General features: G+C 41.3%; 1 protein-coding gene across 1 annotated transcript; it reads left to right on the forward strand.

Annotated features, from left to right (window-relative positions):
* Window positions 1-26,715, forward strand: loxl1 (lysyl oxidase like 1). Its single transcript, XM_005810526.2, has 7 exons — window positions 1-1,661; window positions 6,495-6,603; window positions 9,100-9,237; window positions 21,366-21,522; window positions 22,418-22,513; window positions 22,881-22,996; window positions 24,507-26,715. The coding sequence occupies exons 1-7, from the start codon at window positions 602-604 to the stop codon at window positions 24,511-24,513; spliced, it is 1,683 nt and encodes a 560-aa protein (XP_005810583.2). The 5' UTR covers window positions 1-601; the 3' UTR covers window positions 24,514-26,715.
* The last annotated feature ends 1,062 nt before the right edge of the window (window positions 26,716-27,777 follow it).

A 27,777-nucleotide genomic window follows, 5' to 3' on the forward strand; every position in this document is an offset into this window, starting at 1 on the left:
AATGCCTTTGCAGCTCGTGGTGTTGACTTTGGAAACCTCATGGAAGCTTGGCTGCTGCAGGCCAGGAAACATCACTAGCACTAGGGCCATGTGGGACCTCTCCTTTAAAAGAAAAAAAAAAGTTTGAGTTTTTTCTCAGCCCATTGTAAGCAATCAGGCAAATAGAAGCTTGCTGTTGTGCAGTGAACAGGCACTTCTTTCAAGAAGGCGGAGAGCAATGCTTACTCTACTGAAGGAAGAGCCAGTAGACCGGCAAGAAGTCAGGACATATTCTCGTTGCACCAGCAGACGGTTACAGCAACAGTGGGTCTTCTGAAGCCAACTCCACTGGATGTGATTGCCTCTGAATGCAAATTCAAGCTCCTCCAATTGCTGGCAAGCAAAGAGCAACAGATGCACTCAAACACAGGCTTACTTCGGAACCCTGTCTCAACACGCACACCAAAGTTGTGCCCACGGGAAGAGGATACACGTTTTATTGACAGAACCGCAAGTGGCTTGAACCCGTGGCTGACTGGATTTATTTCTTTGAACCATTCCACCTTTCTTTTTCTCTCTCTCTTTCTCTCTTGGGGTGAACCCCTGAATTGCTTGAGCCAATATGATGTCTGTTCCTGTGGTATGTGTGATGTTTTTTCTTGTGGGCTCAGGGGAGGCTCAGGTTGCTTCACAAACTCAGGGGCAAAGCCAGAGACAGGGTCAAGAGCAGGACAGTTCCGCTACCCCTTGGAGACAGGTGATACAGTGGGAAAACAACGGACAGGTGTTCAGCCTGGTGAACAGTGGAGCTGAGTACGTTCCTGCCGGGACTGGAGGCCAAGAAAGAGCTGCCAGGGTCATTTTGTCAGATCCCCGTCCTTCACGCAGACGCCAGGGAGGCAATCTCCGTAGGCAGGCTCCCCCGAGGGGGTCCTCCGAAACTGTTCGTGGCCAGGCAAGGCATCCTTTCGGTTTTGGACAAGTGCCTGATAACTGGAGGCAAACCACAGGCAGCACAGGAACCAGCCAGTTCCACGGTTCCTCGAGCAGTCAGCGTCGTCCATCGTCGTCGTCTTTTTCCTCGTCTTCATATAACATACCATCCTACCCACAATACCCATTTCCCCAACAGCCTCCCTTCCAGCCTTTTGACGGCGGTTTTCCAGACGCCCCGGTCAGAAACTACGAGCCGCCTTTCCAGCCTGTCCCAGGCGCCGGATACAGCGGAGGAACATTTGGGACTGGACAAGGGTTTGCTGCAGGTGGATTTGGAGGAGGTCTGGGCTCAGTGTTCCCTGGTTCTCCATCTGAATTCCCTGAAAACGGTTACTATTATTACCAGTCATACGGCTACGGACCCAATCCAGTGGTACCCGCAAGTGCCCCCCAGCCACCTTTTGCAGATGGTCTGGATCACAGGTACACCCACAGCCTTTTCAATGAGGAATCTGCCCCTGCCAACCCAATCCCTGATGCCAACCAAGCGCTTCCTGTTGTGGTGGATAGACCAGGAGCTGCTGGGCAATCAGCAGTCCGAAGCCCACAATATGAGCAGTTTCCTCCCTTTGGAAGACCTCAGCCTCCTTTCTCGCAGCCTTTTCCTCAAGGCAGAACCTCTCCAAACTCTGCCGTAGAGAACTCTGGTACCAACGTTGGCAATGTGTATCGAGGAGCCCAAAGAGGTATGTTACGACTTGGTTAGTGAATTACAAACCACAACACTTATCAAGTTATTTTGTAAGCATAGTTGGGCAAGTATTGATAGAGAGCTGAAGTTAATGACTAATTTACGTTTTTGGGAAATCCTGAAGCATTTTGTTTTACATTTTAAAAAGAAACAAGGTTCACGCCGTCTCTTACAGATTTGCTGAAGGTATTTCTGTCCCGAAGGAGAAAAGATGAAACGCTTCTCATCTGATCTCAGTTGTTGATGTGCATACTAATATGAAATATGCCAAATCCGCAGGGGAGTAGGAATGCCCACCACACCCACCTTCACCCCTGCCAGCGCGCATTTGCATTTTTTTTTCTGATATTCTTGTTTTTAATTTTTGTCAGCAATCTGATGTAATCAAAATGAAACAGCTGGTTGAAAGTAAAGCCTCTTCTTTTTTTTCCCCCTTTTGTTCAATTGCAAATAAAGTGAAGCTGATCCAAAGTTCATTTTCCCCTGCCAGTGAAGTTATTGAAACCAGGTGTTGCGCAAAAGCCTGTGAACATAGAGCAAGCAGACACAAAAAACACTTTGTTTTTGGAGGGGGGGGAGTACGGAGTTACAAGAAAATTGACTGGTTCTTGAGGCATTTTGATTCTGGTAATGGCTGTGGTGACCTCATAAGTGGGCTAGTGTCAAGGGGTGTTGGTGGCTGACGTCTGGGCAGGAGAGAGGAGAACGAGGGAGGGAGAAGCGGTTCTACCCCAATCCTAGAAAGGAGGGAGAGTGGAAAGTCCCTGTAACACATGGGGTCCATTTCTTCAGCTACAGGAAATCAAATAAATATTTAGTCAGGGTACTTGGAGGAGAAAAATGAGCAGTGTGGAAGCATGCAGCCTGCTGTCCCAAAATGTTTATTGAACAAAGCAGGCACTTTCTGTGGATCTCCAAGCAACCAATTTAGATTCCTTTGAACAAGCGAGATGAAGACGTTTTCTCTTGTCACTGGTAAAGATTACCACACGAGAAAAGATTAGAGATCAGAAAACAACAACATGGGTGCTTGAGCTCAGAGTGCCAGAGGCTGCGCATGCACCGAGTGGAGAGCAGATTCTCGAGCTCTCTAATGCAGGTTTATCATTTTTGTTTCTCGCTACAACCTGTTGTCCTGCACAGCAGCCGCTCTGGTGCGCTTCCCAACCATAGTTCATTAGCCGCTTTAGAGCTGTGAGCCATTTCTAGCATGCAGCACAAAAAAGTCATCATCATGTGCATAAATGCCTTGGTGCTCTCAGTAATCACTGCAGTATAGATTCTGCTGTTAAGAGCTTTTGAAAAGCAGACATCTTTATTGTGCTACTTCGCAGTAAGACATAAACATTTTTACAGTGTTGTAACTTTTCCGATGTATACTTTTAGAGTGATATCAAGAGGACAATTGTGTTTACAGGCTTTAGTACAATTTGTTTTAAACAAATAGTATTCAATGTATCCTTGAATACTGTATCCTGGACTGGCTTCTGATGCTTGTGACTTCATTTAATTTACGGTATTTTGAAGGTCTCTAATATTTTTAAATATTGCTTCAGTAATTCAAGGATGCAGCACAATACTCTTGTATTTGCCACTAAAATTGAATCACAGAGCAAAGTGATAAAATAGATATATAGCCACTTGAACACAAAGTCATCAATCCTTGGAAATTTCACATCTTCCCATCTCAAAAGCTTGTTTTATTTAGAAATTAAACCCAACAGGATTTTGAATTTATAAGACCTGAGCAATGACTCAAAGCAGGCAGTGTCCCTTAAAGATAAATAAAAACTATGTGCTGTTAGGCCAGAGAAAGCTGACGTTACCAGGATCCCTGTGAATCACAGAATCTCCACAACATTGGTGTTTGGACACCCCCTGGATAACCTAACAATGCTGAAACAAACATTAAAATACCACTGGCTTTACTCTGTTCCTTTCAGCTGTACTGAGGATGACATTTGGTGTCAGTTAAAGCCAAGCAAAGTAAATGTCATGTAGAGGATGTTTCTACAGAGGAGCTCAATGGGTGGAAATTAAAGAAGTCAAACTGCAAACTGTAGTGCAGTGAGCGAGGAATAGAGACTTTCATTTCCTTCTGAAGTCAGAATCAATTACAAAATCGGATTTTGTAATTGATTAGTTTAGCGACCCAGCTAACTACTACTACCAGTGCATACTAAAAACAATGTCTTTCTCAGATTTGTACCTCACAGACGTGTAGCTGCATGTTCGCTAAGTGAGGTTTTATGGAGCTTTGTCTAAATGATATACTGTTGGAATTAAATTTGGTTTTGTTTCGTTACTTTACTTTAGTTTTTGGATGAAATTTCTTTTATTTCCCAGGTGAAATTCCCACTTCAAGGAAACTTGCTGCCAATTTTTCAAACTGAAATCTAGGAGATTTCGAACTCTGATTAAAAAAGGAACACGTGATTAAATGGCACTCTTTAAATAACCATATGTCATATGCTGGTTAGTGCCATGCCATCAGTCAATGGATTTACTTTGACCTTTCACTCTAAATGAAATCCTCCCCTTGCACATCAGTTTGGACTGAGATGACCTGAGAAATGGTCACAAGTTCAAAATCTGTCCTGTGAAGTCAAACGTGTATTATTTATTACCATCTAACAGGATGTAGTTTAAGCTATAGCAAAAAAATTGGAGAACCCCTGTTCTTCCTTTATCTCATATAAGCCAGAAACCCTGCCAAGACTTCTTTTCTCTGTGCCCCACTTGGAGAGTAAGAGGGTGTTGTCGCTTACAGTTGAGGGCTGATCAGCTTTGGCTTCTCGATACACTTTATACTCCTAGAAAAGACCCACTTTCACATTTCAAAAGATTAGAGGGCAGAGAACAAAGCCTTTTAAAGGAGAGGAGAAAAAAAAAACAAAGTTGGACTGAGAGTGATGCTTGGAAACCTCAGTCTTTCACACTGGTTTACAGTCTTTACATTGTCTGCCCCAGGAAGCCTCCCGCTGCCCTACATGTCAGCCTCAGATAGACATGTCAGATTGACAGTTTGCACAGACCGCGCAGAGGGCAAAGGCTGCACTTAAAGTTGCAGCTAAGGTAGGAAGACTCACGTAGGTGTGAAGTGCCAGGCAAATGTAGCAGGAAGTTTGCTTTCTGGTTTTTTTTTGGCTCACTTCTGTTAAGCAGATGGAATTGGAAACCGAGCTAAATTTTTGAGATGGTTGGAACAAATTCACATCAGGACTATGTCTGGCCTTCGTAAGTTGGACAGAAAAGTTTGATAAGCCTCGACAGAGATCAAGTTGGCATAGCCATTTTAGGTAACGTTGCAGGCATACAGACCTTTACTCTGGCAAGGCGCAGTTTTTAAAACCTGCTACTGCATCGCTTAGGCATGGGCAGGTTTCCACAGTCAACATACTAGCTCCTATGGTTTAAAGTTATTTTAATGAGATGCCAGAGAAAATATTGGTGCAACTAGATTTTTTTGTTTCAGCTTTATGGAGCATAGAGTACCAGCACTCTCCGTCTTCCACCTGTTAAAAGACAGTTGAATTTGTCTGATTTTCAGTATCTCCAGTGAGACCAAAATCGGACAATAATGGTATGGAAACTTGCTCTTATTAAGGTCAACATCTTTTTTTTTTGTTTGTTTGTTTAAGCTACTGACTGGACTGGCTACTGCAGCAGGCAGCCTGACCAACTAATATCAAGTTGTTTTAATTGCATTACTCTTTAAAAAGCAGAAAATCAATATATTACCAATGTTAGCAAAGTTTACTCAAATGTATACTTTAGTATGAATCCCAATGAAAAGAGCAATACTTACACGGCATGAATAGAAATATTACACTAGTCACCTAAAAACCCATTCAGTACATTTACTTTCTTTATTTTACTGATGTATTTCACCAAGTGAATCATAATATATAGATTAGTCAAGCCTTTAGTTCCAGCGATTATGATGATTTTCTTCTCACAGTTAATAAAGATTATATTATTAATGTCAGACCACTAAAAATATATTTTATACAGGAACGTGGTATTAAGCATCATGAAAAGTTTAATACCTGCTTAAAGGTGTTATTTTTTTATTAGCCCTGGTGGAAGCCCATTTTAATTTATTGAACATGATACATATACTTTTAACAGAAGTTGGAATAATTGTTGTGTTTTGGTTTTGAATAAAAGCAACTGAATAATGGTATGCTCTTTTTGTAAATACAGTGTGGTTTTTCTATTGAGAAGAAATTACCCCTCGCAATAACAAGCTACATGATGTAAACCAAATGAAAGCGAAGCTGAGAATGAGTTTTGAAGCCTTTTTTTGGTCCAGTGATTCTGCAACCACAGACCTGAATGCAGCTCTTGTGGCCTCTCTCGCTCTCTCAATCAACAACTCTTATCTAGTGGCTGAACTGAAAAAAAAACATAGCCTCTTATTATAAAGTGATGATAAAATTCTGAATAGCAGAATAATTAGTGTCTGAGTCTCCCTGATGTGATCCAGACTTGAACTTGTGGGTCCTGTTGCTCAGGTTTTTTTTTTTTTGCCCCTCACATCCTCAGTCGGCACCAACATATTTCACAGATCACAAAAGATAATGACCAGCATGCTAACAAGCACTCCGACAGTGCTGACCTTTGGATCGCTTCGGATATACCTGGAATGACACAGCAGCCCCACGAGTAAATTTGGCAGGTTAAATAACGTTCACTATTTTAAGGCCTAATTAACTCTTTCTTGATTATGCGGTAGCTTGAACAAACATTGGAGCATTCTGTTGCAGTGTTGAATATGTTGCAATGAAAAACATGCTTTTTGGGGGTGTTTTTTTCATCGTTTCAGGTTTGCCTGATCTGGTTCCGGATCCGAACTATGTCCAGGCTTCAACATACATCCAAAGAGCCCACATGTACTCCCTCCGCTGTGCTGCAGAGGAAAAATGCTTGTCGAGGTAAAGCGAAGTCTGCATGAGTTTCAAATGATAGACTACACATTAACTTAACACCTGATAGTCCGGTAGACTCTGTTCGATTGGGGAGCAAAATTGTATCGTCTGTGATATTTTCAGACGGTGTGGTTCGCTTTCATACTGTGCTGTGTTAAATGAATTAAATGCTTTAAAAAAAAAAAAAACATTCACCTCCTCGCCTGTGGTGGCGCTGCAACAATAACCACTGACGGAAACACCAAAACGTCTGAAGAAGAAACTGAGCACAAGTTCCTTCTTCACAAAATGAAAAAAAAAACGGAATGGTATCAGATTTTAGCTGTTATAGGATTTTTCTTTTGTTTTTCTAAGAAAAATAAAATAAAAAAAATTACTCATGAAATTGTGTTTGCCCCTTTAAAAGGGAGTTCCTGGGGCGTGCCGTGGTGGCGCAGGGGGTTAGCACGCCCCACGTTTGGAGGCCTTAGTCCTCGACGCGGACGCCGCGGGTTCGACTCCAGGTCCCGGCGACCTTTGCCGCATGTCTTCCCCCCTTCCTGTCTGCCTACTGTCGAAAAAATACAAGCCACTAGCACTGCAAAAACTCTTCGGAGAAAAAAAAGAAAAAAAAAAAGTGAGATGGACACAAGATTGCCCAAATAGCCAGAATGCTGAATGTTATAGCCAGATTTGATTGCATCTTCCAGAAGCATTCGAAGGGGCTTGTCCAGGACCTCTCACACCCTAATCATACCCAAAGACCAACAAGCCTCTTGTAAATGCATTTACAAGAGGCTTGGACTAATTGGCTTGATGAAAAAAGCCTGTGTGCTGACCAATCTGCACAAGAATGTCCTGCTCTCACACACTTGCAGGTTGCCAGCGGATGGAGGCTCGTTGGTCTATGGCAGGGGTGTCAAACTCCAGTCCTCAAGGGCCACTATCCTGCTGTGTTTTGATGTGCCACAGGTACAAAACACTGGAATGAAATGGAAGTTACATACACAGAAAGACACTTTATATACAAACACTTTTTTTACCATCCAGACATACAGAATTATAAATAACTGGAATAGTTGTGTAAGTTAAAGACAAAACGTAATTACTTGTAAGTTTTAGACCTATGCTGACATACAGCCATAGATAAAATACCACTATCGTTTTCTTCAGGTTTATTGATATTTTTTATGTCCTCTACAATTAATAGTTCATAACCGTTTAATTAGAGAACTGATATGTAGCCATTTTACAATGATGGAATATCAAATAACAAGGGGAAACTCCGACGCAACCACAGCAAAATGAGAAACAATCGAAGCACGTAGATTCACGCAAAGATAAGACATAAAAAACAAATGTAGGGAAACATGCTGTACAATATTGGCATTATTTAGAACTGAGGATTGTGCCACTGAGTATCTTCAGAAAATGCGCATGTTGTGTTCGACCAATAAAAATACAGCAGACTTTGTGTTTCAAATGTCTTCCGTGACTGTATGTGTGCAACCTTAAATATAGTAAAAACCAGACAGATATATCTACAAACTGCTCACCTGGCTGGACAGCAGCATTAGCTGCATCTGAGTGGGCTTTCCGTTCTCTCCTCTACTTTGACAAAATCCACTCGTTCCTCACCGCTCCATTGAGTTGCCGCTGAATATTGAAATGCGAATATTCTTTAATTTTACGGCTTGCTTGTATCTTCCATCACTTCCGTCTTGCAGCGAGTTTCAAACGTTGCGCCTTCATTTTTCTTCTCTCTTTGCTGCTCCGTCTGTCCACGCCCACAGCCAATCAGTGGACAGGAGCGCAGCTTGCGTCACCCACCAAAACAGGGCGGGCCCGGCTGGCCTTGCTCCGAATCAGGACCCTAAAAAAGCAAGGCCAGGGCCGGAAAAAAAGCCGGTAAAAAAGCTCCGAAAGCGAGCCGAGCCGGTGGAAAAGGGGCATAAGTGCTTATTTTTTCTGGGATGAAGGTTTAACGTCTGGGTTGGTGAAAAGTCTCCTCTGAGCCCCAGGCCGGGCTCTGCTGAAATGAAATGTGTCGTCCCTATGGGTGTTCACTTTGCCCTCTTCCCGTCAGAAGCACAAAGGCCTGTATATCCTCTCTGAGTTTGCTGCAATCACCCACAGATGGGCTTTTGTAATTCGCCATCCACTCCAATGTGAACAACAGTCACAAGACTTACATCTTCAGTGGTTGTGAACTGAGGGTTATGCCTCCTTTTTCTCACAAAAAAAAAAAACAGTTTGCGCAAAAGAATATGTATCTTGTTTTGTTTTGTGTTTTTCATGTTGAAACGGTGTGTTTTAAGAGATGGTTATAAACTCTAGGATAAATTATTTAGTAGATATACTTCTGGCTCGTAGTTTTCCAGTTCTGCCTCTTTTTTTAACATTTCTTTTTTACTTCCGCTGTTTTACTTATGAGAAAAAGACACGCAGACATTCCTCTCGCAAGACGTTGTACATGTTCCCTTATCTGATTTCTGTCCCTCCATGCTTGTCTCCATCCTGTAGCTCTGCCTACCGCCCCGAGACCACCGACTATGACGTAAGGGTCCTGCTCCGATTTCCGCAGAGGGTGAAGAACAAAGGCACAGCTGACTTCATGCCCAACAGGCCTCGTCATACCTGGGAATGGCACAGCTGTCATCAGTAAGTCTGCAACGTACCTCCTATAATCTATGTAGTCAGCTACAAGTATGCAGTAGTATAGAACTGTTCACCAGCTTATGACATATTTGGTCAAATTACGTTATTATTTCACTTCAAAAAATGCAATCGATTAATGTGTCTGATGTTCAATTGTGGTTTCTAGTGAAATGTAACTCTGCTGAATTGGGATTTTTTTTATTATTATTATAATTATTATTATTATTATTAGTGGTTCAAGCAAAAATGCTTTCATTTTTGCTTGAAAAACAAACACTACTTTTGTTTTTACACCACCTTGACCTGCTACCAACTTTTCCAGCAGACAGTTTCTCTCAATGCTTTCTGTTTTTCAATTAGCGTAACGTGGAACAGTTCTGTTAATGATCTGTGAACTTCTGTATAAATTACCGTCAGAAGTAAAAGGGATGGCAGGGAAAAAGCAGCAATCCCCCATTTGGAACTGGTACGGCTATTACGTTTTACAGTTTCATTTTACTGTCTGCGAACAGTAAAGTAACATATTTATAGTTAACGTACAAAACCAAATCCGCCATCGCAATATGAACTAGTTCTATCCAGGTCAAAACATTATTTTCGTTAGCATATAATTTATGTCAGCTTTAGCGAACATTGGCGAACATATTTAAATGTTTTTTTTTTAAATTACCATTTCACTCCAGTTCTTCTCCCTCATACATATTTTATTATGGCCAAATTCCAAAAGGGTACTCCTGATAAACTTTATTTAACAAGGTGGTTCACAAATGATTTGTGAATCAAACTAACTACTCTGCAAACTGTGGCCAAAGTGTGTTCCTCCAGCCAGTTTCAGGAATTCCTACCAGCACAGCTGAACTTCATATCAACTTTATCAGATTGACTATAATTCAGAACACATGTGGACTCAAGATGTCTGAACGCTCAAGTCAAATCAAAAGGTCTTTTAGTATTACTTTAATAGTGTGCACTTCTCCAGCTGCAGTCCATGTTATTGGAGCCTTTTGGATACTGTACATACTTCCTTCTGACAGCTTTGTCTGTTTTTAGTTGAATTTTACATGAAAACATAGTAAGATTTTTTTCTTTCAAGTCTCGAAACCTAAAATTGGAGAGTGAAAACGACCAGGGCTCATGGTTTTATAAACTTCAGCGCAAGTCCGCGCCCTGAGCTAATCTAAGCCAAACACTCACATTTAGGCACTGTGGCCACAGAAGACGCACATTTTCCCCGACATTACACAAATTGCGGGGCGACTTTTATCTCGTGTCCAAACAAATCACCCTCTAAAGCCGAATCCAGGCTCTCTTTTCCTGTTCTCATCTCGGAGGAATGTTGAGTGGCCGATAGGAAGTCGGCAATGTTGTCGCTGCCTGACAGCAGTCTGACATCTACGCGGCGGTTCCCAGGAGACGGATAAACCGAGCCAATCGTTCCACTGCCTGTGCGATCAGAATCACGAATCAATACTTTTCTTCCTGTCAATTCGTCACAACAGACCGGGCGGCTGCTCAAGTATGGTGGAGTGGATGTGGGTTTCTGGGACAGTGTTTTGGTTACAACGAAATCTCTTTTCATGGGGAGAAATGCACTAGCCCAGATTCTTACAATAAACTTTGCTGCCCTACATTTTTGTCAAATACGCCGTGTTGCTTTTCCCGGCGTTCACCCCAATCTTCTGCACTGGAGCAACAAAACCAGGGAAGTGAAGCGGCGCTCTCCTGAGAATCGAGGCCTTTGAAATGTTGGGAATTGTGATTTTTTTATTTTTTTAAAACCACCAAAGACAAACATTTTCACACACTGCATATGGCCCGTTTGAGTAAGAACGGAAAGCATGGGTTTTTATTCATGTATGTGTTTTGGGGGTTTTTTTAGTCTTTTTTTTTTTTTTTAAAGTTACAAAAATATTTCCTGAATCCTACACTGATTCGCTCTCTTACGAAAGCCGTCTCAGTGTTTGTTCGGGTTCTTGGACGTGTGTCCCACTTGCGCATTTCTGATCGCAAATGTCAGGACACTGTGAAATAGTTCTCTAAGCAACATGTTATTGTTAAATATGAATTATTAATAAAACTGTGTTTCATGCGGCCCTGAAAAAACAACAAAAAAACCCCAAAAAACTTTAAAAGTCCTGTTGTATTTGATGTGACACGAGTTGAAAAATGCCTTTGGACCATAAAAACGGAGTGGATTTATTTATTTTTTTTGCACATTACGTTTACGAGGCGTTCTTTGAAATCCTGTGTGTCCTGCCAGCACTACATTCTCAGCAGGTTACGTAGGCAGTGAGGGGATTCAGGATTCCAAGGAAGCTGGGGACCCATCCAGGCAGCTTATCGTCTTTCTCATCCGGCTTTCTGCTTCTATCTCTCTTTTGTCCCTGGAAATGACAACATAAGTTATAAATAATAAACTCAGGGCAGCCTTTGAAAGGTAGTTTCCGGAACGGAAACAATGATTGTACTTTAAGCCTTTTGGGTTTTACAGACACACACTTTTTGAATGACTGTATGCCATATGTTTCTCATTATGTCCAGAGTCTCGCAAAAGTAACACTGGATTCATATTGCAGGCTTTTGTATAGTTTTGAGATCATGCCTTTTGTTGATTCACCTTTTGCTATTGATAATAAAATTTCTTCAGTCTTGGTCATATCTGTTGAGATTTTTTGCCATTCACTATGATTCTGGAGATAATGTCTAAGTTGCAAGTATCTGTAAAAATCTGTTTTTTGTGGATTAAATTCCCTTTGGATTTGTTCAAAAGATTTCATTATTGATCCATTAAAAAGCTGTGCTATAAATACCAGTCCCCCTTTTGTCCATCTCTCAAACCCTGTATCCATAGTAGCTGGGGTAAAATCTGGAATCTTCGCTATTTTTACAATTTTTGATATAGAGTCAGGGAAATTCAATTTCTTTTTTATTCTTGACCAAATGTTAATCGTTTCCTTAATCCAGCAATTTTGAATTTTGAGATTTCTTTGAACCCTCCTTGTTGTAAAGGGCAGTGACTCTAGGGACAGATTTGGGCAGGCTCTTTGCTCCATATCTACCCATATTGTCTCTTGATCCTTTGCTAACCATAGAGCTATGGCTCTCAGTTGAGCAGCTAAATAATAATTCTTTAATTCTGGTAAACCTAACCCTCCATTACTCTTTGAGGACTGAAGTATTTTAAATTTGATTCTTGCCTTTTTATTTGCCATACAAACCTTGATATTCTTTTATCCATCTCTTTAAGAAAGGAGTTAGGAATGGAAACTGGGAGTGATTGGAATACAAACAGTAGTCTTGGTAATACATTCATTCTGACTGTTTCTACCCTCCCCCTGAGGGTCAGTGGTAGGATCTCCCATCTTTCTAGGTCTTTTATAATTTCCTTCTTCAGTTTCTCATAATTTGCTTTGAATAATTGTGAAGTTCGAGGTGTGATAATTATGCCCAAGTATCTAAATCCTTTATCAGTCCATTTGAACTTTACTTTATCTTTTAGCTGTGCTGAGCATTCCCCTGATACCATCATTGCTACTGATTTACTTTCGTTACTCGCATACCCAGAGATATTCCCATATTCTTTAAGGCTTTCTAGTAAAGCTGGTACTGACCGGAGTGGTTCTGTTAGGAGTACTAATAGATCGTCGGCAAACAGTGATATTTTATGTTCCACCCCTCCCTCGTCTCTTATTCCCTGGATTTGTTTATTCTGTCTTATTTCTTCTGCCATCGGTTCAATATTAACCGCGAATAGTAGAGGGCTTAGACAGTCCCCCTGTCTAACTCCTCTCTTGAGATCAAAAAATTCTGAACAGTACCCATTAATTCGAATTCGGGGTTTTGGATTTTTATAGATTACTTTCACCCATTCAACAAATTGCTGTGAAAATCCAAATCTCAATAATGTCTGGTATAGAAAACTCCATTTTACCCTGTCAAAAGCCTTTTGGGCATCTAAACTAATTAAAAGGGAGGATAATGATTTAAATTTTGTATATGACATTACATTTAATATTCTTCTAATATTGTTTGCTCCCTGCCTCCCCAGAATAAATCCCATTTGGTCTGGTTTAATCAATTTAGCTATATATTTTTGCATTCTTTTTGCCATTACACTTGTTAGTATTTTTAAATCGTTGCATAATAAGCTCACGGGTCTGTAGCCTTCACACATAGTTGGGTCTTTACCTTCTTTATAGATTACCGATATAATGGCTTCAGACCGTGATTTAGGGGTTCCCCTCTGTTAGTGCATAGTTGAATACCTTACATATTGCTGGCGTTAGTTCTTGGCTAAATGTTTTGTAGAATTGCCCTGGCAGTCCATCTGTCCCCGGAGGTTTGTTGTTTTTGAGGTTTTTAATAACGATCATAATTTCCTGTGAAGTTATAGGTCGGGTCATTTCCAGCGGCTCTTCTTCTGACAAAGTTGGGAGATTAATCTTTTTGAAAAAAGAGGATGTTACATCTTCCTGAGTGTTTTTGTCCGTATTATCATATAGTTTTTTATAGTATTCTGCGAATGCTTCAGCTATTTCTTTGGGTTGTGTTTTAGTCTGCATTGTTGAGGGGGGTTTTATTTTGGGGACGTGTCTATTTATTTGGGCTTTCCTAAGTTGAAATGCCAAAAGGCGACTCGCCCTATAGCCCGACTGAGAGGTCAGTCCTGACTCGGAGGCCGGTCCCAACTCAGCCCCGAGTCAGAGGCCGGCCCCGAGTCAGAGGCCGGTCCCGAGTCAGAGGCCGGACCCGAGTCAGGGGCCGGACCGCACTCAGAGGCCGGTCCCGAGCCAGGAGCCGGCCCCGACTCAGAGGCCGGTCCCGAGCCAGGAGCCGGTCCCGAGTCAGAGGCCAGCCCCGACTCAGAGGCCGGCCCCGACTCAGAGGCCGGACCCGAGTCAGAGGCCAGCCCCGAGTCAGAGGCCGGCCCCGACTCAGAGGCCGGTCCCGAGTCAGGGGCCGGTCCCGAGTCAGAGGCCGGTCCCGAGTCAGAGGCCGGACCCGAGTCAGGGGCCAGCCCCGAGTCAGAGGCCGGCCCCGACTCAGAGGCCGGTCCCGAGTCAGGGGCCGGTCCCGAGTCAGAGGCCGGACCCGAGTCAGGGGCCGGTCCTGAGCCAGGGGCCAGTCCCGACTCAGAGGCCGGCCCCGACTCAGAGGCCGGTCCCGAGTCAGAGGCCGGACCCGAGTCAGGGGCCGGACTGGACTCAGAGGCCGGTCCCGAGTCAGAGGCAGGTCCCGAGACAGGGGCCGGTCCCGACTCAAAGGCCGGTCCCGAGCCAGGGGCTGGATCGGACTCAGAGGCCGGTCCCGAGTCAGAGGCCGGTACCGAGTCAGCGGCAGGGCGACGCTCAACATTTGGTCCATTGTTAAAATCATCTTGACTTTCTTCCAAATCTTCTCCACAGCACATTGCCTGTTCAAACCATTTCCACGCTTTTCTTATATAACTTTTCTTAAAATGAATTTTTCTTGGACGTGCCAGGGTTCTTCGGAAGCATTCGGTTAGTTTATAAATGACCAGCGGGTTTTCACTTTTTATCATTTTAAATAATAACTCTTGAACTACGTCATCATTTCCGCTCAGAAGTTGAAAAATGTCCTTGCCGAGTTTTGTCTCCATGTCCTCAAAAAATATAAAATCTATGTCTTTTACCGCTTCCCACAGTTTTGGACCAAGCTTCTTGTGGACGGGGTCGGTGTCCTTCATTTTATAACCACCATAGCTGGATCTGTAACTTGAGATATAAATTAGTCTCCAAAATATTCTTTCCACCATATTTTTTCTTTGAGCTTCGGTTCCCCGTTTAAATCCCAGCTCATTTGCGTCCTTTAAAAACTGATCTGGATCCATTTCTGCCTGAGTGTAAGACTCACTCAGGCAATTTTCATCACTGTACAAATCTTCATTGGGAAACAATGTCCTCCTGATCTTCATTTTTGTATTCGTAAACATTTTCTTTTTAGGAACCGGATCCTCCAAGTGGCGTTTGAATTTTCTTACGATAAATACATGTCCTTCTGGGTAGTCAAGAAGGGCAATTAAATTAAGACCTGAAGCACAGTGGAACGCGTCCCTCGCAATGCTTTGAAAAATTCGTTCGCTCAGTTCCTCTGCTACATCTGAAAGTACGTCCACGTTTATTTCACCTGTTTTCCTCAGCAGTAAGGCCAAAAGTTTTTTGTGCTGTTCTACAAAGATTTTCCTGACGAGATGGATGGTGGGGCCGTCTGCCACTTTCTCTATTATTTTCCAAAGAAGCTCGCTGAGAAATTTCTTCTTCCTATAGTCTGGGGTGGTTTGCCCAGGATGAACTCTATTAGAACACGTCTTTCTGACTTTGCTCCAAAAGGAGACCTTGGGTCTCACATAAATGTCACTTTCGTTGCTCATCTTTATTCCGTCAGCTAAAGTGTCCAAATGAATTTTGTGTTGACTGACCGGAGACTCAACTGATCAGTTGGTGATGTCATGGACTATGACATCACAGAGGCATCCTTAGAAGGGCCTCCTGGCACTGACATCATTTGAAATCAGGCTGATGACATCATTGTCAGCAGCATGGCAACTGTTGCTGGGGTACTAATAGCTCACAGTGAGCATGCGCTATGAAAATAAATTATCTGTGGGCACTAAATACATTATTCCCACAAGTCTGAACTGGAAGTGACCTGCGCAGCTTCGCCAGAACAGGTTGGGCCAGGGAACCATTGGTCCCTCCACTTTACCCCCCTACACATTTTTATTAGTGTGAATGCTGCAGGCATTCATTCACACTATTGAGTTCCACTTTCCTGGTTGCTCCGTAAATTTCGCCAGGCTTCTTCTCCTGCATACTTTGTGCTATTTTCACCATTCAACTTTTATACTACTCAGCTTGCTCTCCTAATGCCGGCTGTATCTCTTGACTCCTCCCTTCCTCATTTCCTTAGTGTAAAGCCCAGAGCACACGACACGATCTTAGAGCTGTCGGCCGATTGTCGGCCCATTTTCAAAACCTGACAGATCACACATTAGCCGACAGAAATCCTAGGTATAACGGTTCGATCGGGTTCGTTCCTGCCGTGTGGTGTCCAACAATGGGCACAAAATAATGGCTACAAGTCCAGTGAACTAATTTTAAAACCAGGCAATTAATCAATGCTTTACTACAATCTACCTGCAGTGCATGTGGCTAGTGTCAGCGTAAAGTCCTGACTGAATGAAAATCATCAGAACCTGTTTACGTCACGTTAACCAAGAACAGCTGAAAAGTTACCGGTTTCGCTCCAACTCCTCCCCTTGTCATTTCTATATTCTTTGCATGTTGAATAAACATTAATGTTGTTTCCACATATCATCTCCAATGTCTGCTGGACTTCGGGTTGCGCCGTGTCAGCTGTTTGGGATTCCCCTCCGTAATTTCCCCTCAGAAAACACGGAGGAGAATCCGCGCTTTCTGATTGGCTGCCTGTCACATTCAACAGGCTGCGTTAAGATCCCAGTGGAGAAAAAACCCTGATTTAGATCAGAGCGGCAACGATGATCTACCGTAACACACCACACAATCTTAGAAAGACCAACGTTTTAAGATTGTTGTATGGGGAAAAATAGGAGCAAAAAATCGTGTAGTGTGAATTATTGCATCAGGTAGTCCATGTGCCCATCTTCTCTATTTAAATCTAATTATTACTGAAGGGCAATATAATATACACACTTCATAATCTGCACTCTTTAGGTTGAATGCAGTATTTATTTACACTTTGCCTTTATGTTGTTTAGTTTTTTTTCCAGTACATTTTTTGTTAATGGAGACTGAGAATCCATTTTATTTTTGGTTGTTTTGTTTATTTTGTTTACCAGTTCCAGTGTTTAGTGTTCTTTTGAAAATAAAGTGTATCTAACTTTGGCAGGAAATCGCATGCGTTATTACATCATTTTCAGTGTAAAAAGGTCTTCAAACAATATTATCGCTTATCGCAATAATTTTTGAGACAATTAATCGTTCAGCAAAATTTGCTATCGTGACAGGCCTAGTACTCATACATTTTAACATTAATGTAATTTCTTGGGACTTTATGTTCCTCACCAGCACAAAGCAGAGTATAATTGTGAAGTGGCAGGACAATGATGCAAGGTTTCCAAATGACTACAAATAAAAATCTGAACATTGTGATGGATATTTGTTCAGCCATCCTCGGTCAATACTACAACAACGGTGCTCACATTGAAGTCTTTTAAGTGCACTTCTGCCAGATTTTCCACCAGACTGTCGAGAGCAGGGCTCTCAAACTCGCGGCCCACGGGCCAACTGTGGCCCTTGGGACGATAGTTTGTGGCCCCCGCCTTAATATGAAAGTTTAATGTTAGTGCGGCCCGCGAGTTTGATATAATTGGCACTTTTCAGTATTGTGTGCGGAGCTGAACGAACTTACCAATCACGGTGGAGTATATTGCTCTCGGGGGCGGGACATCGGCCGGGCCTATTTGCATTGATGCTGTGCAGTGTTTGTTTTACACCAAACATAGAGTTCTGCATGTTCACCAAACGGTTTTATTTTGGTCCAATAGGAGGAAAAGGTCCGCAATTTGTAGCAAATTGCAAATGAGGCCATAAAGTTAAGTGCATGACTAATAGTTACCCTTCCATAAAATTCTGCCTCTCCAACGTACCTTGGACATTTTGACTAATTTTGTGAGGAATATTCTCTCTCCCAGGCCTTGTAGGGTTGGGTGAACAGCCATGTGCTGGTAGGTTTGTGAGGCTGTTTCTGTTTTTCGGTGAAGAACTGAACAGTTTTCTCTAATTACAGCTATTTTCTACGGAGTCGCTTAGGGGAAATGGGGAAAAATGTTTCTTTTGCGTTACCTCGCAATACACTTAATGTAATGTTTGCTGGTCTATTTTGTATACAGTCACAAATGTCAATTTAAAGTGTCAAATGTATACACATTTAAAAGGCCTCAGTGAAAACGTGTTTATTATTATTAACTCTTTGGTGCAAAAAAACTGATTGATAATCAATTTATTCACTGCACTACTATTCACTACTATCCTACAATTTTCAGCCGCAACCATGCTCCACATACAGCCCAATCCAATACACAAATTCTCCGATTGACAGTCATTCAGCTCTGCAGAGGCCTGGCAACAGGCCATTTATCTGATTCAGATGTACTGAAGAAGGGATGCATCCAAAAGCTGCAGGATAGCAGCTCATACAGACTGGACTTGGGCACCCTTAAGGGCTGTGAATTCTTAAAAGCACTATGAATCTTTAAAAAGACAGATTCAGGACTGTTAGCGTGTCGGCGAGAGGATAAATTACAGACACCCAGAACCGTGACAACACTACGGTGTTCTGTATTCCATAACACCAGACAGGTTTCTACCTGGATGTTATTTTTAGTCAGTCACCTGTCTCCCGAAACATATGAGTCCTTGAATGTTTACTTGTTCCAATAGTGGAACGTGCACACTTTGCCTTAAAAGTCAACTAACAATCTTTAATGACTTTTCCAGTAAAACTGGATGCTGTTTTGAGAGTTGGGAGATGAAGTAAGGCAAAAAGGGCAATATTTTCATATTCTGAGATTTTCTGACAATACGAGACTGTAGGAGCTGCTTACCTCACCGACATATTTAAAGCCAGCAGCACTGAGTCATATGTGGAATATGTACAGAGTTACAGCATGAAGGGGAAGAAAAAACGCACTAAAATAGTTGTTACAGCAGTAAGTTGGACTTAGTTTAAGTAATATTTAAGTTCATCCGTAAGTATGGTAGCATTGAGATCAGTGTTTCTTTCATTTTCACCCAAATGATTGGGTTAACAGTGAAACCCAATCATATGGTTGATGACTGGGTTTCCTTCAGTGTAACCCAATCTCAGTGTACTTTATGAAAGTAGCCATATTAGTATGTAAGTAGCCACTACCAGGTAGTAGGTGTTTGTCTGAATAATATGCCAACACATTATTCGCAAAAAACCAGCGATCAGGCCCAAAACCTGGGAGTAGTGATGGACTCTGACCTGAGCCTCCAGAGCCACATAAAGACAGTTACAAAGTCGGCCTTCTATCACCTGAAGAACATTTCCAGGATTAAAGGACTAATGTCTCAGCCAGATCTAGAGAAACTCATTCATGCGTTCATCTTCAGTTGTATTGATTATTGCAACAGCGTCTTCACAGGTCTGTCCAACAAATCAATCAAACAGCTGCAGCTGATGCAGAATGCTGCTGCTCGCGTTCTCACTAAAACCAGGAAGATAGAGCACATAACACCAGTTTTAAAGTCCCTCCACTGGCTCCCTGTAGCTCAAAGAATAGACTTTAAAATACTGTTGTTAGTTTATAAATCACTGAACGGCTTAGCACCACAATACATTAAAGATCTGCTGTTGTTGTATCAACCTTCCAGACCTCTCAGGTCTTCTGGTTCTGGTCTGCTCTGCATCCCCAGAACCAGAACCAAACGAGGAGAAGCAGCTTTCAGCATCTATGCACCACAAATTTGGAACAAACTTCCAGAAAACTGTAAAACAGCTGAAACACTGACTTCTTTTAAATCTAGACTAAAAACCCACCGTTTAGAATTGTATTTGAAATGTAATCAATTACAAATTTATTGATGGAACTTGACTTAATGTCGTGTTTTGATTGTTGATTCTATGTTGCATTGTGTTTCTGTTTGATATGATGTAAAGCACTTTGAAATGCCTTGCTGCTGAAATGTGCTATACAAATAAAATTTAATTGATTGATTTTTTGATTGAACATCTCCTCTGATGGCTGATGAATGTACACTAGCGCCATGGCTGAATTATAAATATATATTTGTAGCTGTTTACATAACATTGCTTAATTATTAATAATTAAGCAATGTTTCAATTACATAATTTTCAATGACTTATTGCGTATACAAGCTTATTCACACTTGATTGTAATTTAATTTCTCATTTAATGGAAACACCAAATTTACAAAATTGTGTTTTTTTTTACATTAGCAGAAAACAGACAAAGAATCGCGCACATTTGTAATGGAAACGCAGCTGATGTTGTGCATGAAGTCGCCAGTAGCAACAAATAAAAGTAGAACTTTTCTCTTCTCTACTGAATTATGTTGCTGTCATTCCCTGCCAAAACGCACACTCGTCACCAAGAGGCGTAATTATGAGCACGGCAGGCTTGTGAAAGTGAAAAGCAACCTGGGGGTCACTTTAATACTTGGGAGAGCACCAACGCATGCAGCAGTTAACACCTCAGATGATTTCAAATGGACCAGCTCATTGACTCGGTCTCTCACCAAGAGTAACTCCACGATTCACGCTACGGTTCGGCTGAGAGTCGATCAGTGGCCTTGTGTATCCAGGCTTGCCTAAGCTCCTACAGCTGTGCAAACACGCATCCACAAACAAACAAACGCACGCCGCGACGCGCACACCCCGACCCTGCCACACACACACATACTTGCCGAGGCAAACAAAGATGTGTGTGCATGCTCTCGGAAGCAGCGACGCGCAGGCCTGTGCGCAAATTCCCACACGCAGACGGCTCCGATCTCGTACAAGCTAATTAACTAAAAATGTATCCAACGTTAGGGCGGCGATGCCTTGCTTCAGCTATGCTTTTAATAAAAGCATTAATTAATATCCATTATCCTCTGATCAGTCATGATGATGTGCTGTCAAGGAGCAGCTTTGCTCATGAAGACGTTACCTTCTGAGGTCAACAGTTTCAATACACACAACATAAATCTATTACAACCACAAGTTACATTGTGAGCTGCTTGTGTTTTATTTAAGGTAACTATCATTACAAGTGTATTTTTAAAAAGTACTAAACAGTTTGGAGTTTTTATATTTGATACACATGACAGTGTGACCTGTTGAGTAGTTGAGTGGCTGATTGAGAAGTAAGTTGAACATTACATCTATGATATCAATGTTTGTTTCGGTCTTTTCAGTCTGTTACAAAGGGTCAATAGAAAGAAATATGAGAAAGAAACAGTGTAGAGGTTCTAAATATCCTAACATATCCATACTGTAACAGGAACATGAAAGTCCCAGAGCGATGGAAATACACCGGATTTGAACCCATGACCCTTCTTGTTCGTTCACCCTCATGTGTTTTGAAATGCGTATTTTGACAGACATTACCACAGCATGGACGAGTTCAGCCATTACGATTTGCTGGAGGTCGGCACGGGCCGCAAGGTGGCAGAGGGACACAAGGCCAGCTTTTGCCTGGAGGACACCACATGTGACTTCGGTCACCTGAAGCGCTACGCCTGCACTTCTCACACTCAGGTAATGTCACAAACTAAAGTAGAATAATCAGCTGAAAAAGGGAATTATATGTCGGTATTTTTTTTATTTATTTATTTTTTGCTGGAACAAACGTGCCCTTCAAAATTTTGACTATTTTATTAAATTGGGCGAGAGATGGGGTACATCCCAGATAGCTCGCCACTGCAACGTCACAGGGCAACACAAAGACACATATAACCAACAACCACGCATACAAACACTCACAGGGCAACTTACAGAGACCAGTTAACCTAGCAATCATGTTCAGTCAATGTTTTTGGACTGTGGGAGGAAGCCAGAGAACCCAGAGAGGACCCACCATGCACAGGGAGAACATGCAGAAAGACCCCGGGCAGGGAATTGAACCCAGGACCTTCTTGCTGCAAGGCAACAGCTCTACCCACTGCGCCACTGTGCAGTATATCCCACTCACACTCAGTATGATATACTGAGATGAAATTATGCACAGGTTGAACTCTAGTTACAAATTCTAGGGAACAAAAAAACACAAATTATTGGATATTATTTTAGGGATAGTAGGTTGTCACCATTAGCGTATAAATGTGTACGTGAATGGATGAATGAATGTAGTGTGAAGCACTTTGAGGTTGATAAAGTGCAATAGTAGTACAGGTCATATCAGAGTAAAGAGGGGGTCAATACAATTATACTTAGTGGCACATTCCTCAGTTATTATATTTTTTGTTTTTGCGGTTGGTTAATCCAATAAAATCAGTATAAAATGCATTGAACTTTTGTGCTTGCAACATGAGAAACGTGGGAGACGTTCACCGGGTAGGAATAATTTAGCAAGGCACCTGCGTTTGACCTCTGGAGCTTAGTCCAATCAGTATTCTTTTCAAAGTCTCTCCTCCTTCCCCCGCTGCCTCTTCAGGGTCTGAGTCCAGGCTGCTACGATACCTACAATGCTGATATTGACTGCCAGTGGATCGATATCACCGACATCAAGCCTGGAAACTACATACTAAAGGTGAGAGTCTGCAGAGAACTGGATGTGCATTGAAACGTGAAGTTTGTAGACCGCAAGCGTGGCTGCATTTCATAGAAACGGGAGAGGGTCAGGGCCACAAAAACAAATTGATCCGATTCATAAAGTTTTCAGCTTCCAGGTGAGAGACGGGGGTTTTTTCGGGCTGCAGTTCGCTGCCTTCCTGAATTGTTTGTCTGGTCACATTTTCTGTGCCTTGGAAAAGGAAAAAAAGATGGAGTTATAATTAGTTTGAAAGCAGTACCAGGTCGTGCTTGTGCATGTGTGTTGTTTGCCCCCCGAGTTTTGACATTAGTCTGAACGGCTTCACCTCCTTTCCTTTGTGTGTGTGTCTTTTTTGTCCCTCCAGCTTGTGGTGAACCCCAAATTCTTGGTGCTCGAGTCGGATTTCACCAACAACGTGGTGAGGTGCAACATTCACTACACCGGGCGATTCGTCACAACAAACAACTGCAAGTTAGCGCAGTGAGTAAAGTACTCTACAGAGCACTTAAACGAAAATGGTAGATTTTAATCGTCTCTAACTGGTAGACCTCGAGCTACAGCTGTTAAATCTTTCACATCGGTGTTTGTTTTTGTAAGTTAAACCAATACTCTACCAATCGAATCACTGACACTCACTCGTCTTTATAAGAGAGCAGAGACTAAATACCCTCATACAGGGAGCCTTGTAATGTTTTGAGACATTTAAGGAACTTAATAGGTTCCTGACTGAAATATTTGATGGTTTAATGTATTATGCTCTCATTCTCCCGTGAAGATTAACATCCTCTCAAAGTTTGATATTTTCCCTCAGAAGGGGCGCCAAGGGTATTGAACTTGCAAATAGCTCTATTAGAAAGTGTATCACTGCAGTAAAATTAGTCCCAGATCCTCTCGAAAAGAGCTATTATAGAGGTTCAAGTACTACAGCCAGCCTCTCTTATGCGTGAAATAAAGACTTATTTGTCAAAGCATGTCTAAAGTTAGGTGAAACACGCTAGCTCGGTTTAAACGTTGACAGAGAGAAAATGGCATCCTTTAGGCAAAAGCTTAAAGAGCTGCCACCAAAATCTATAAATGAATTAAGATGCTTTTTTTTCCCCCCACCTTTACCTGCTTTTTAGTGATATATGGGCACTGACCTTGAAATTTTAGATGCGTGAAAAAGAAGTCAAACCAAACGTTGAAGTTTAGAAAAGTATCAGAAATATATGTGTTCTTTAAATATGGCCTCAAATATGTGTATGAAGGCCAAGACTATTGTTGACGGCTAAAAATATACAAAAAATACACGACACAAATTTAGCACTGGTTCTTTCCAAAATTCTAACTTTTTCAGAAAGGTTTGAGAATCTAAATAAACACTTTCTGTAACTGTAAAAACTGACAATGTTGTCTCATTTTCTGACTTTTTTTAATCTCATTTTCTCATATTTCCAATGTTTTTTTTAGTCAGAATACAGATCTTTTTTCGTTGTACAAGTAAAATTGACCAAATTTGATTGATTTCTTTTTAGATACGGTAAAAAACAAAAAGCTAAAAAAGTATCACAATTTGTTATTAGAAAATCTTGATCAAATGTTTATCACACTGTTCATTTGTAGAAGGATTTGTCTTGAAGAAAACAAACATTTAAAAAACAATCCCTAATGGAGTTTAATCCATAGGCCCTATTTCACCTATTTACAGCCTTCTCACTCTGATTTAATTTAAAAGTCAAACTGTGGACAGCGGTATAGAACAAACAACAATGGACGGCATAAAGGTTTCAAATTCTGTTTCTTTTTCTCAAACATCCTATAAATAACAAATAAAGAGGAATTCCAAAATTGAGTATTTACAAAAAATTTCATACTGTGTCCGTGTATGAAGAAAATTATGTGGAAGTGCAGCAGGCAGATTTTTGTTTTCTTTTTCAAATGGCACAGAAATGTTGCACTGAGTGCTAAACTTCTAGCAAAAATGTAAAACATTTTCTGTTTTCCTTCGCAGGTCTTGATCCAGCATAGGACTTCTGCCACATTATAGTGATATTCCACTGAAATGTGAATGGAATCCATTTGTTCTTGGATAAATCAAATTTTTTTTCTGTTTGATTTTTCTATTTTTTATTTTTTTAAATTCTGTTTAGTGTGGTGCTTTGGGATTCATGAGCCAACAGCAAACCAGAGTTTCGCTGGTTCTAAAAACACGGAGGTTTAAACATCCCCACTTTACCTTTTATTTGCATAATGCATCTCACACATTGGCATCCCGATAACGCGCCAGCAGCTCGCGCAGCCCCACATTTCCTGCTAAGAGCGCTTTTATGTGTTTCAAATGACAGCGTTACCAGCCTGGCTCGGCTCCGTAGTATAGTTCACATCACTGACGCCTAAAAGCCGTGTTTACTGTATTTCCACGCAGTTGAGGCTCATTTCAGCCACAATTCAACACACGAAATTAGGGAGAACGACGGTCCGCATTCATCCGTGCTGTGTGGCAACACACAGAAATGCCCAGTGATTCAGAAGAGCTATAATTTGTCAGTTTGTGTTCGTCTTTCTCTCTTAACCACCTTGGCAGACCAGCATGGGATCCTGTAATTTTTTTTTTTCTTTTTTCCGGCCACATCTTGTTAAATGTGTTGACGGTGAGAAGAAGACAGCAGGACTAATTTGCATGTGTTAACATCAAGACATACCATTCGTTAACAGGCCACGGAAAGCCAGACTCTTTGCAAAAACAAAACAAAACAAAAAAACAAGGGAGTTGCATATCTTGGCAGAAAACTGTGCTTTGAAGAAAACAAAACTTGCGGCATTCTTTTTGCTGAATTATTATTACCCTTTTTTATTTGTATTTCACACTCCAACACTGGTCAGATGGCACATGGGTCATCTCTACCTTTTTTAAAGAATGTTTATACAGATATTCAACCAACGTATGATTTTAGTGATGGAGATCATTTTATGTAACTGATTGTAATTTGCTTATTCACTTTTATCTGTTACTGTAATTGCTCAGTTTAACTTTGGTATGTTTTTTTCTCAATTGTTAAAAAAAAACAAACAAACCAATAAACATAAAAGAAACCGGCGCTGCAGATACTTTGCGTACGATGCAGGCAGTGGAGAGTTGCAGAAAGCCTTCTCTTCCTACCTCTCCCATTGAGCGAGTCGTCGCTTCCAAGACCTTTCATCCGCAGACAGTTTTAAGTTAGAAGCGCGAAACCCGAATGGGTTTGCTGAGGTAATTATTTAAATGATTCCTGCACGAATCAACTCTAATTTGATGGCAAAACTGCATCTCAAGAGGAACACCAACAACTGTAGGATTTGACTTTTGCTAATGCTTCCGACTTCCTACAGAAAGCACTTTCTGGTGACAAGCTAATCCTTGTATATCAATAATGTATTGGTCAAATAATGCAGCGACGTGATTTTTGGAAGCATATTTTATGTCAAGTTCAGAGCAGGTATACTCATTGTTACTGTAGGGCTTTCATTTAGTACTGTAAATGATCAGATCTTTTGATTTGATATTTAGTAGCTTGTAAAAAAAAAAAAAAACACATTTCTTGGACCTTAAATGTCCCATTGTAACATACAGAATGCTTGGAAAGGAGAGCATGCGTCACAGCTTACTGGTGCCATTTCAGAGCTGGACTGTGGATCTTTTGGTTAGCTTAGTTCACACAAAGCTAGAAGCTATTCATGTCAAAACTTTGCTTAGACCCTTAGTGTGAAGTTTACCTGTTATTACATGAATTTGTACATCCTACGTCCGCCTTCCCGGAGCCCTGAATGGGAAAAGTGAGTGAAGTGTCATTTCATCTGGTTAGCTCAAGTCATTATTATTATTATTTTTTTACATCTGAAATGACAAGGAGAGTAACCCAAAGACATGGGATTTTTGTTTTTGTGTCGACAAATATTTACAAGTGTGTTTGATATTCCCATGCGATAAGCAGATGTACAACTTTTTACTTAAAAAGATGTAACTTGTACTGTAACATTAATTGAAAAGAGATCCCGAATTGCACACCACATTGTTAGATCACAATTTACATAGACAAAAATGAATACAAACACCAAAGAGTCTGACGTTCAATGGAATAGAAAACCTTTTGACATGTTTTGATCCAGTGTTGTAATTTTCTAACAGTGAAATGAAAAAAAAAAGCCAATAAATACATTAATGTCTTCCTTGTGTACTGACATTATGAAGTTGTGTTGTGGTGCAGTTGTACTGGGATAGAGTGATGAGGATGAGTAGGAAAATTCCTAACCTATCCTGTCACACAAAATGTATCTTCATACAACATTAGGTATGATATCTGAAAAATCAGAATGTCATACCTAACCACTGTGTGACTACAGTACATTATGTTTTAACAAAAACTTTAATCCTTGAAGGAAGCTCATCTCTTTACCACAGAGGACTGCAATGGTAAGACATACAAGTGCGTGAAACCCCCTTCTTTGTTTGCAGACACTCGGTCCAAAGTAAATATTCAGTCTACCTTCTGGGTAATGGGTGACTGCATTCCAGCTGAAGAACTTTGCCATAACCATAAGAGAGAAGACAGCTCCACACTTGGTAATTTTGATCTAAACTACTACTCTGGTAAAAACCCGCCCCTTGTTCTGTGTTTTGCTTCGTACAGAGGGTTTGGACCCTCTGCTATGGACCTTACCAAGCTCCGCCCACAACCGACCCACGTGATCGCAAGTCTCACAAACAGCCTCGCGGCGCCTTGTTTCAATGTAAACATGACTGATTAGTGCATCATTTCTACGGGATTTTCACAATATTTCAGCTACTAAATGGACAGAGGAACTAACAAGTTCATGTCATCATCTGGGAGGAGGTTACTGGTTTCTCAGTCACAAACTGGTTGTAAACCTGAGGCCAGCAGGTGTCAGTCAGTTATGGTAGATCTGACATTTGGTTTGATGACGTCAATATGAGAAGCTACAGACTGATAGGAGGAACCAAAGAGCTCTGTAAAGGTAAAGGCAAATCTTCTGAAGTTGGGATATAATTAATTTAATTTCACATAATTACCGCGGTAGAAGCCATTTGTTTGTTAAAATTTTATGAAATATATTTGTTCTATTTGATGTTTGTTGTGAATGACGTAAACTCACAAACGAACGAGGTAATTAGTCCAACGTTTAGAAACTACAGCGGCTGTATTGAGCCACAGCAAAGGTAAACAAAGGTAAAATAACCCGAACAGGTGATCAACTCAAAACCACTCCTACCTTTTTACTCTCTC

The sequence above is a fragment of the Xiphophorus maculatus genome, chromosome 4 (genome assembly GCF_002775205.1).
Source record: "Xiphophorus maculatus strain JP 163 A chromosome 4, X_maculatus-5.0-male, whole genome shotgun sequence".
In the NCBI taxonomy this organism is placed as follows: domain Eukaryota; kingdom Metazoa; phylum Chordata; class Actinopteri; order Cyprinodontiformes; family Poeciliidae; genus Xiphophorus; species Xiphophorus maculatus.

Coding starts and splice junctions, on each gene's coding strand:
- loxl1 (XM_005810526.2), top strand. CDS start 602: ATGATGTCTGTTCCTGTGGTATGTGTGATGTTTTTTCTTGTGGGCTCA. Junction 1,662..6,494: donor GTATCGAGGAGCCCAAAGAG/GTATGTTACGAC, acceptor TCATCGTTTCAG/GTTTGCCTGATCTGGTTCCG. Junction 21,523..22,417: donor CCTGCACTTCTCACACTCAG/GTAATGTCACAA, acceptor CTGCCTCTTCAG/GGTCTGAGTCCAGGCTGCTA.